At 48.6% G+C, this 11,446-nt stretch overlaps 1 protein-coding gene across 5 annotated transcripts in view; it reads right to left on the bottom strand.

Annotated features, from left to right (window-relative positions):
• The window catches only part of DZIP1 (DAZ interacting zinc finger protein 1), an 81,350-nt gene extending 69,906 nt beyond the window's left edge, over positions 1–11,444 (bottom strand). For 4 of the 5 annotated variants that reach the window (XM_019529741.1, XM_019529744.1, XM_019529743.1 and 1 more), the window contains exons 1-3: positions 11,372–11,444; positions 3,667–3,755; positions 3,049–3,543 (exon numbers count right to left, since the gene is read on the bottom strand). In XM_019529741.1, coding sequence (XP_019385286.1) covers positions 3,049–3,543; positions 3,667–3,669 — 498 coding nt within the window. In that variant the 5' untranslated portion in view covers positions 3,670–3,755; positions 11,372–11,444. The remainder of the gene's footprint in view (positions 1–3,048; positions 3,544–3,666; positions 3,756–11,371) is intronic. The other variant, XM_019529745.1, reaches the window with a different exon arrangement.
• Between the last annotated feature and the right edge of the window lie 2 nt (positions 11,445–11,446).

Below are 11,446 nucleotides of genomic sequence, written 5' to 3'. Positions count from 1 at the left end.
CCAGAGGAGAGCCACGCGCATGATCAGGTCAGGAAAACAGACCTTACAACGACAGGCTGAGAGCTATGGAGCTCTTTAGCCTGGAAAAGTGCAGGCTCAGGAGTGATCTGATGGCCACCTGTAAGTTTATCAGGGGTGACCACCAGTATCTGGAGGAACATTTGGTCACCAGAGTGTCCCAAGGGACGACGAGGTCGAATGGTTATAAACTCCTGCAAGACCATTTCAGGCTGGACATACGGAAGAATTTCTTTACTATCCGAGCCCCCAAGGTCTGGAATAGCCTGCCATCGGAGGTGGTTCAAGCACCTACATTGAACACCTTCAAGAATAAATTGGATGCTCATCTTGCTGGTACCCTATGACCCCAGCTGACTTCCTGCCCTTTGGGCAGGGGGTTGGACTCTGTGATCTTCCAAGGTCCCTTCCAGCCCTAATGTCTATGAAATCTATGAAATAGCACGGCCACTGGCAAGGATATTTGAGAACTCGTGGTGCTCAGGCGAAGTACCTGAAGATTGGAAGAGGGCCAATGTGGTGCTCATCTTCAAGAAAGGGAGGAACAAAGACCTGGGAAACTACAGGCCAAATCAGTTTGACCTCAATCCCTGGGAAGATTTTGGAAAAAATTATCAAAGAAACCATTCTTGACAGACTAACAGAAGGTAACATTCTGAGGGATAGCCAGCACAAGGTTGTTGCGGGTAGGTCTTGCCTGAGCAACCTCATTTCCTTCTATGATCAGGTGACATATCACCTGGACAAAAGGGAAGAAGTTGATATAATTATTTGGACTTTAAAAAAGGCATTGACCTGGCGTCCCACGATGCTCTCATGGAAGAATTGGGCAACCACAGCCTCGGCCTGATGGCTGGGGAACTAGCTCCGAGGTTGAATCCAGAGGGTGATAGCTGATGGAACCGAATCAACACAGCACTCAGTGACTAGTGGTGTCTCCCAAGGCTCTGCTCTCAGACCTGTACTCTTTAATGTCTTCATAAATGATTGGGACACTGCTGTCAGAAACAGAATGACTAAGTTCACTGAGAACACCAAACTTTGGGGAAGAGTGTCCACACTTGAGGATAGGCTGGTGATTCAGGCTGACCTCAGTAGGCTTGCAAGGTGGGCATATAAAAACCTGATGGCATTCAATATGGAGAAAAGCAAGGTGCTCCACCTCGGGAAGAAAAAAAACCCGCAGCACACTTGTATATTTGGCAGTGCTACAATCACTAGCACCATGACCGAAAGAGACTTGGGGGTCATGATTGACCACAAGATGAACATGAGCCACAAATGTGATATTTCAGCTGGCAAAGCGAACAAAACTCTGGCTTCCATCAACCAATGTATCTCGAGCAAGATCCAGGATGTCATCCTCCCATTGTACTCGACCTTGCTGAGACAACAGCTGGAGTACTGCATCCAATTCTGGACTCCACAATTTAGGAAGGATGTGGAGAAGCTTGAAAGAGTCCAGAGGAGAGCCACATGCATGATCAGAGGGCAAGAGAACAGGCCTTATGAAGAGAGGCTGCGAGCCATGGGACTCTTCAGCTTGGAAAAGCTCAGGCTCAGGGGTGACTTGATGGCAGCCATTTAAGTACATAGGGGGTGTGCATTATCATCTGGAGAAGTGACTGTTCACCAGAGCACCACAAGGGATGACAAGGTCCAATGTCATAAATTCCTGCAAGAATGTTTTAAGCTGGACATAAGGAAAAACTTCTTTACTGTCCGAGCCCCCAAGGCCTGGAACAGACGACCCCCAGAAGTGGTGCAAGCACCTACTTTGGACACTTTCAAGAAACATTTGGATGCTTATCTTGCTGGGATCCTTTGACTCTAGCTGACTTCCTGCCTCTTGGGTAGGGAACTGGACCCAATGATCTTACGAGGTCTCTCCCAGCCACTAATGTCTATGAAATCTTCTATATCTTCAGTATGTGAGAGTGACCAACATTGTATTTCTAGGTTAGGTGCATGTAGCCAGGAGCAGCTGGGCAGGACATTTCAAGATGGCTTCAAAGTTGGAGGAGAATTTTCAAGATTTCAATTTTGGAAAGATGTACTGAAGTTCCATTTTTTATTGGGCACTTTGCTACTCTACGACTTCATGGGCCAACTTTTTCATTGCTGGCTTTCCACCTTGTGTAATCCTTAGTTTCATAGGAACACCATTTATGTGCCTACTGGGTAAGTGCATGATTTACTTAACTGCAAAACAGGACGCCAGCCCCATTCAACTACTTCCTGTTTACAATGGACCAAACTCTGATTACCTGTCTGTTGGTCACATGCATAAGCCATTTCAATGTGAAGCATCTTCCAGCCCTACTGCCTACTTTGTAATGCAGTTGTGGTCTAGTAAAATAACTGAAATGAAATGGTGAAACGGAAACAGCTGTCAAAGGACTATTTTAGAAGCCTTGAAAGTGACCGGTGCTAATTCCCTCCTTCAAATACGCCCTACAGTACAGTAAAATGGATACTAGTATGGAAAGAGTCCATCAGCCAACAAAGAAATCTGTGGGGAAACTAAATAATTCCTTCTCCTCTCAAGCAGTGTGAGGTTCTTGCCCAAAAGCCTGAGTATGAAACTACTGCATACTGAAAAGCAGTGGTTATTTGCAAGGAAAAAGGTGTCAATTTGGGAGGGACGTGGGATCAAGCAAGGTATGCCCTACCTGCACAGGGAATGCACCAGGGGAGTGGCAAACATGGACAGTAAAGGCAAACACCTGCACATAAGTGTCTGTCTGTACATGCATGCTCCTGAGTGTGTGTGAACCTGGTGGAGCAGGAAGTCAAGCATACTCTCAAAGTAAGGTGTGCCCCACCAGCAACAAAAGCAAATGCCTATACATGTGCATCTGTACATGCGTACCCCTGAGTGCATGTGTGAGAGCCTGTCTGGGTGAGCTGCCCAGGGGCTATGCCATGGGACTGGCAAGCACAGGCAACAAGGGCACACATCTGCGCATGTATACATGTCTGTACACGCATTTGCATATGCCTCATAGAGGGGTAAGTGGGCCTGCCTACCTGGTGGCAGCTGGCTCCAGCCTCCAGCATCCTCTGCAGGGCACTGATCATTCTTTTGCGCCGCCGGCACTCCTCCTGCAGCCGCTGCGCCTCCCGCCCATGCCGTGCCGCCTCCTCACCCAGCTGGTCACGCTCTGTCCGGGCTGCCTCCAGAGCCTGCTCGAGGGTGTGGAGTTGAGCAGCCAGACCATCCTGGCAGTGCAGTAGGTACTCCGTGGCCAGCTGTGCCAGCCGCAGCAGCTTGAGCAGGAGCGGGTCAGTAGGGCCACGGCAGTGTGGGCAGTGCTCCCGCTCCGCGCTGCAGAAGGTGACGTGCGCCAGGTGCTCTTGCAGCAGTGCCACATCCCGCTCACGCTCCACCCGCTCCACGTCCACTGCACTTAGGCGCCGCCAGTCTGGGCTGCCCTGCCGCGCCCGAAAACCAAAGGTCGGCACTGCTGGGGCTGGGGCGGCCATGGCTGCATCCAGTGGGTAGTACACATGCTCCCGAAATGGCTGCACGCACACAGAGAGAGAAAGACGTGGTTTAGTGCGTCTAGAGAGTGAGAAGGGCTTAGAGTGGACTGAGGACAGGGACTGCCCTCCTCTGCATTCCCCTGCCCAGCTGCAGCCTCTTACCATGCCCAGCTGGCCTCCACTGTCACTGGCTATGTGGGGCCCACGTTGCTACAGCTACCACTGCCTGCAGGCTAAAGCCGCTGAGGTGCCTGGTGGGGGAGAAAGAGAGAGAGAGAGAACGAGCATGTGGGAGCATCACACACACACAGACACACAAACCCATGAGTGCAGCAATACCCCTGCTTTGCCCTCTTCTGACCCCATGCCTCCCCTCTCCCCACTGTGCTGTTGTACCCCAGGCCTCACTGCAGCTACCAGCCCAGCCACCAAGCTCCTCACCCTACAAATACAGTCCGTCCCTACTTCACTGCCTCTTTACAGCCCTCCACCCCCAGCATCCTTCCAGACACCTCTTCTAGCAATGGTTTTATACTCCTCCCCTTCAAGGTATAGTACCACCCTATACTGCCTGCTTTGCCCATCCATCCACATGCTGTCTCCCGGGACCAATGAGCCCCTCCTCACCTCACCATGCCCTAACAGTACAGCTCTCACTGGGTACCTCTGTACCTCCCTATTGCTGTAGCACCTCATCCCCAAGTAATTCACCCACAAACACACTTCTTGCTTCACCAGGCACCTCCATGCATGTTGCCCTAGCCCACTGATTCTCAACCAGGGAGATGAGGAACCCTGGGGTGCCCTGAGATCCTTTCAAGGGTGCTGTAGGGCACCATGCAGTGTTAGCACTGTTAGATGTACAAACATGATTCACATCATAAACCCAGAGTTTTAAAGCAGGAATCCGTAACGTTAAAACCATTCTGACCTGTTGTGGTCTTTTTGAGTTCTTTGCAACAAAAGAAATGCCCCGTAACATTTCTGTAGCCAAAAAAACAAATGAAACTTAAGAGCTGGAATTTTCTGTGGGGTTCCTCAAGTCTATCCAAGTGCGCCTAAAGTTTATAAAGTTAAGAAACACTGCCTTATCTTGCCTGCTCCCTACACAGGCTCCCCTTACTACACCAGCAAACCTCTCCAGCCTCACCTACTGCAGTACTAACATGACCACATGCTTGCACTTCCACACACTACCCCATGGCATCACTGAACCCCCACTACATTACTGCTCCCAGCTGCTTTCCATCCACTCAGCTGCCTGCAGGTGGGTGCTCATTTTTCTGGGCGAGTGTAGTGGATGGAAAGCAGCTGAGAGCTGGAACCCCACCTGCTGGAGCAAGAGCCACTGCCGCTTCCTCCTCGCCCAAAGCAGCAAAGCAGGGGCAGGGGCAGGAGCAGGAGTCACCGCTGGAGACGAGGGGAGCTGAGCAGCATCAGGACAGCTATAGCCACACTGGGAACAGCTGTCTAGGACTGGGGCTGGAGGATAGGTGACTGATGACTGCTCTGGGTGGGATTCAGCCCCATATGGAGCACCATGGGGTCAGCTGTGGGCCAGATCCAATCAATTGGCAGGTGCACCCTGCAGGCCAAATCCAATCCATTGGCAGGCTAGATCTGCCCACAAGCTCTATTTTTGCCTACTTTTGAGCTACATCAAGACACCGAACAACTTGGTCTGGCCTTTGGACTATCTTAACGGGCCAAAGGAGGGATGATAGCTCTAGAGCAGCCTCCACTCATCCATACTCCTGCCTAGGCATATGCACTGAAAGTCTTGGTGTGATCTATACTAGCTAAAAATGATAATGTAACTCACATGCTGGAATGTTCAGGCTCTGACCCTTGGGTCTGATTCAGACTCAGACTTAAAGAACACAGCACTACTAAACCATGAATTGGTTACACTCAGAATTGACATTATCAGAAACTTGGCTCTCATAAACAGGTTCTATCCAAGAGAATGATTACATCATATTCTGGCCTGTGAAACCAGCAGGAGAAAGGAGCGAGCAGGGAGTAGACTCTGCTATTAGTAACAGCTTCCTATCCCTCTGTGAAACCCTCATTGCTATATCTATTCAATTAATCACACTCAGCATGCCTACACAGAACACCTTCAATCACACTGTTTAGTGGCTATGCACCTATCCTTCAAACTAGCAACAAAGACAAGAATGTTTTCTACCAACAGCTTGAAGAAGAGATTGAGAAAACTCACAGAAATAAGATCATTATAATGCTTGGCAACTTCAATGCAAGAGTTGGATGTAATTTTAAGAATTGGCCTGGTATTCTGGGCAATTACAGAACTGGTAGTATGAATGAAAATGGACGAGTGTTAGAATTTTGTGCAAATTAAAACCCGTATTACTAACATCTGCTTCGCTGGCAAATCACAAGAAGGACATGGTGGAAGCATCCAAGATCAGTTAAATCTTGTACTGACCAAGTATAGCCACCTGAAATAAATTCTACATATGAGGTCTTATCTCAGTGTTGACTATGACACTGACCATGCCTTTGATTCTGACTTTGAAGCAAACTATGTCAAAAAGATCCACCACAGCAAGGCAACCAGTCACTCTCAGATAGGCATCAGCCAAACCAGACAGAAAAATGCAGACTATTCAACAAAAAAGTTGCAAACGCAAGTTTACTTAACAACTCAGCCACTGAGGCTTGGGAAGGCTTAAAAGCAAACATGTACAATGCTCCTATAACAATATTTGGCAAAACAGTGCAAGAAAAATGCAGACTGGTTTGAAAAGCACTCTGAAACCCTTCTACCACTGGTTGAGAACAAAAGGACAGCATTAACCAACTATAAGGAATCTCCCAAGACCATAACCCTAGAAAATCTGAGAAAGGCTTGAAGAGAAATGCAAAAGGAAGCTAAGAGGTGTGCCCAAGATTTTTGGCTAAAACTGTGATGATGTTCAGGAAGTATCTGATGCAGGCAATAGCCACAGAATGTACGAAGGCATCAAATGAGCAAGTGGTCCAATTGAGAAGAAAACAACTCTGCTGAAAGACTTAAATAGAAGTGTCTTTACTGATAAACACAAACAACTTGAGAGTTGGATTGCACATTATAGAACTATATACTCTAGTGAGATGAAATCCAATACAAAAAGCTTGGAGGATTACCACGGTTGGAAGTTACAATGGATTTAGACAAGCCTACATTAGCAAATTTGCAGAAAGTCATTAAATCAATTCCTGGGAACAAGCTATCTGGAAATGACTGTTTGCCTACTGAAACCTACAAATGTGCCAATGATGAATTACTTCAAAGGCTTCATAAAGATATGCTGCTCTGTTGGAAAGAGGCAGTGCTACCACAAGATTTCAAAGATACTCTGTTTGTACAATTATACATAAACAAAGGGAGATAAAACCACCTATGACAACTGTAGAGGTATCTCCCTGTAGAACAGACTCAGAAAAATTGTCACTTGCATCACGCTCTCTAGTCTGCAATCTCTAGGTGAAAGAATCTATCCTGAAAGGTAACATGGCTTTTGCTCTACCATTGATACGATATTTTTGGTCAAACAACTGCAAGGAGTGTGGAAAAAAACAAATACCAGTGTACATAGCCTTCACTGATCCAACAATGGCCTTCGTACAGTCAACAGACAAGACATCAATAGTACATCAACAAACGGGGGTATGTCTTAGCTCCCATGCTTTATAACGTTTACATTTCTGCTTCTTCACGCATTCAAAGGCAGTAACGATAGCATTTATCGTCAAACAAGATTAGATAGCGGTTTGTTCTATATCACAAGATTCAGAGTGAAAGCCAAGGTGAAAAAACTGGTTCTGAGAGACTTCCTGTTTGGTTACGATATGGGCTTGGGTGTCCACAGTGAATATTCCCCGCAAAATCTCTTGGGCAGATTTTCTGAATCATGCAAGAGCTTCAGGATGGCAATTAGTCTCAAGAAAACTGTGATCATGTACTGGGGGCGAAAGAACCGATACCTGACATCATTCTGACAGATAAATCTCTTGGTGTTATTGAAAGTTTTTGCTACTTGGATTCTACAACCAGCAGGAATCTTGACCTTCAGACTGAACTAACAGAATCAGAAAAGCACCTAAGAATTTTGGCTATTACAGAAACATGCATGGAATAACAGCAAACTATCAGCTAAGGTGAAGATACAAATCTACAGGACTTTTGAGCCGTCATCCCTGCTTTAGAGTTCAGAAACGTGGACTACATATGCTAAGTATATCAAAAGGCTGAACAGCTTCCACGTGAGTTGTCTGCAGAAGAGCCTGAAAATAAAGTGGGATGAAAGAATACCAAACACAGAGGTGCTGAAGCGCACAGGACTGACACACTTAGATGCCACTACCAAGAGGAGGAGGTTGTGATGGATCCAGTATGACAGGATAATGGAAGAGGATTATATCGCCAAGAATATTTTGTATAGCGAGATTCGAGGTGGCTCTAGAAACCAGTCACCCTCTACAGAGGTACCATGATGTGTATAAAAATTATATAAAATCATTCAACATCAACATGGAAAGCTGGGAGGAGCATGCAAAATCCTATGTGATCCAGAGGGAATACCTGACACTGGGTGCAGCTTAATATGAAGCAGCTTTCATCCAGAGCATGAAAGCAAAATGAGAAAAAAGAAAGCAGCATGCTCTTAACTTGTACTCCAACTGAGACAACATATGGATCTGTGAGACTCGCAATAAGCAGCGTTGCTCTCACACTGGGCTTGTCAGCCACAAATGGATTCATCAGGAATTTGATTAGACCACTTACATGTACACCATGATCCAGAGAATCGATAGTTGCCTACTATATATTCATAACACTGCAGTCTATGCCTGCAACAAAAAAGATAGTCTTGTTTCTGAATTTCCCAATAAGAGGTCCTCAACAAATGCTGCTATCTATGGTGTTCTTCAGTAGATGTGATACCTTTTATCAGACCAACTAAACAGTTGCAAAGATTGTTCCAATTCGAAGGGTGTTTGTGCCCACAAGCTTGCACAAAACAATCTTTCCAACTATTTAGTTGGTCTAATTAAAGAGATCATGTCTACACAAAGAACCTCGTCTGCCTATGTCCTCAGACCAACACAGCTACAACGAACAACCCTAAAACTACATACATTGTGTATGTACGGACTTATAGAAACTAGGGGTGCACCAACAGAGATTTTTTGGGCCAATACCAATAGCCGATTTTTTAGGAGGCATATCAGCCAATAGTGATCTGGTTCCAATATGCAGTGAGGCAGCTTGAAGAGCAGTGTCCAGCTGGCAAGTCTGTTGTGGCAGAAGGGTGGAGAAGGGAAGGGGTTTGGGGGACAGACTGAGGTCCCTGCAGTGAGGGGGTAGGGCTGGGGCTGGGGCAGGTGTTGCCCAGCTGGGGCAGGACGGGATGCAGGACAGAGCTGCAGCTCTTCCAGAGGCAAGGGGGGGGGTGGCTCCTGCTGCTGCACACACCCTGGCAGGCACTGGGGGTGGGAGGGGACAGCGCATCGCGCATGTGCCCCTGGATCTCCTCAGGACGCGGCAACCTGTGGGCTGGGGCCAGGGCTGCGTGCAGGGTGGACGGTGGCGCTAGGAGGGGGCACTGGGGAGGGCTACGGTGAATTTTGGAGAGGCTGCAAACCCCCTGTAGCCCCTTCCCAGAGCTGTCATTATGTGCTCTGAGCACAGCCCAGCCCCTACTGGAAAGAACCCTGCCCACAGCTGTAGCCCACCCACATCCTCTGTACAGATCTGGGGGCACATGCCCCCCCCATGCCCTCCCAGGGTGTGTGCAGAAGTGGGAGCCCCCGCCATGAGCTGAGGCTTTATCCCGTGCCCTGCATCAGCTGGGCAGAGCCTGTCCCAGCCCCAGCCCCAGCCCCAGCCCCACTTCCTCCTTCACTGCAGGGGCCTTCTGCTCCCCACCCCCATCCCTTTCCCCTCCTTCCCCTTCCATCACAACAGACTTACCAGTTGGATGCAGCTCTCCAAGCTGCCAGGCTGTTCTCCTTGTCACTTACATACTGCACTGCTACTGCACACCTGCACAGGGCATTTATCAGCCAAATTATTGTCATTTTTGCCTGATGTGGACACTTTCTGATACAGTCAATTTTCTTTATATTGGTACCGATGCAATATCGGACCAATGTATTGGTGCACCTCTAACAGAAACTTTAACTCTTTAGAAACATGAAATCAAGTTCCTCCTAGGTATCACTGAACTACATACATCATGTTATTCTGTCAACTCAAACATTTCAAAAATAAAAGGCCAACTTCCTATAAAACTGGTACTCTTTTTGATGCTGTATTGAGGACTGATTCCATTTTTATAACATGCACTCTACTCAGAGATCACTAGACTGAAGGAAATCATAGCTGAATAAAAAAAATAACATCTAAAATGTCCATGTTTTCAATGCCTTAGAACAACATGAAATAGCTATAAGTTAGGAAGGTTTTTCATTCAAAGATGTTCTTAAGACATATGAGAAAGTAAGCCAGCTCTCAAGGATCCTTGAGATTATTTCCTGATCTTCAACGCATCTAACATGGGAGCTCTACTACACAGAAAATATGCAGATCTCTGAGCTGCATATTTCTGTCCTGCACTGCAATAAGGATACAAAGGCCAGGAAAGAGCTTGAGTCACTAAGTCTTCATCTTACACACACAGTGTGATTTTAAAGCAACTGTTGTTAAATCAGACTCTGCAGAGACATGATTCAATTTGTTAAATGGCTATTAAACCATGTTTAAGTAGGCATATCCAGGCTGCATTTTGTGCTGGTTTCACTAGATCTGTTTTAAAGGGATTTGAGAAGTGCATCTTGGAATTAGGGCAAAGTCTAGCATGTTCCAAGGATGACATCAGGAGCTGTTCTGGTATCTGTCCAGGCTGCCAAGCTGAGGGGCATAGTCTTAAGTCAAACAGAAGGCTGGGCAGATTTGCACCTTATACAGACCAGTAGTTCCCACCCTCCTTAGACTGGAGGTGCCCCTTCCTTGGACTGCAGACACCCCTCCACAACATCTGTGAATTGAGTGTGCCCCGTTTCAGGACCCAATTGATTTATTACAGTGGTCACCTCTTTGCAGAGGGGCCAGGCAGAAAGACACACATGGGTGCCCTGACTCACAGAGCCAGACACACACGCACACAGAGAACCAGGCACCGGCGCTCATGTGCACAGATATAACCAGATGTGCGCAAACATAGGGAACCAGACACGGGTGCACAAACACACAGACAAGCAGACACTCATGTAAATGCACATACACACATAAACATGGTGTACCTCCTGAGGCTGGCGGGGTACGGTGACCACCCGCAGGCGGTGGCAGCACTGTTGGTGGCAGGGAGCTCCCGCAGGTGGCCGCGCCAGTGCTGGCTGTGAGGGGGGTGGCAAGCGGTGACTGCCCGCAGGTGGCAGGCAATCTCAGGGGGTGCGTGTGCACCCGCGCACACCCCCTACGCGTCGCCTATCTACAGGCACACAAAACCAGACCCACGCACCCACACCCACAGAACCACTGACACATGCAAACACACAAAACCAGACCCAGGTACGCAGGGGACCAGACACGCACTCGCAAACACACGCGCGCCCATGCTCAGAACCAGACGCGTGTGCAGGCGCGCGCACGCCTCACCACACGCGCGCGCCGGGCTGCAGGGCCGCAGGACAAAGCGGGCCCCGACCCAGGATGTCCCGGGCCGCCCTGGGCCGGGGAGGGGGGACCCGGCGCTAAGCCAGGCCGGGCGGGGCCCCCTGCCGCGGCCGGGCTACAGCGGGAAGGGGGCGGCGCAACAGGGTGGCGGCGATGCAGCCCTGGCCCCGCTGCTCTCACCTCGGGCTCTCCTCAGCCAAGCGGCTCCGATGCAGCTGCGGCAGCCGCGAGAATCCGGGGCGCTGCGGCTGCGCC

Source organism: Crocodylus porosus, unplaced genomic scaffold, assembly GCF_001723895.1.
Source record: "Crocodylus porosus isolate Cpor-Errol unplaced genomic scaffold, CroPor_comp1, whole genome shotgun sequence".
NCBI classification, from domain to species: Eukaryota; Metazoa; Chordata; order Crocodylia; family Crocodylidae; genus Crocodylus; species Crocodylus porosus.
This window is presented reverse-complemented; position numbering and strand designations above follow the sequence as displayed.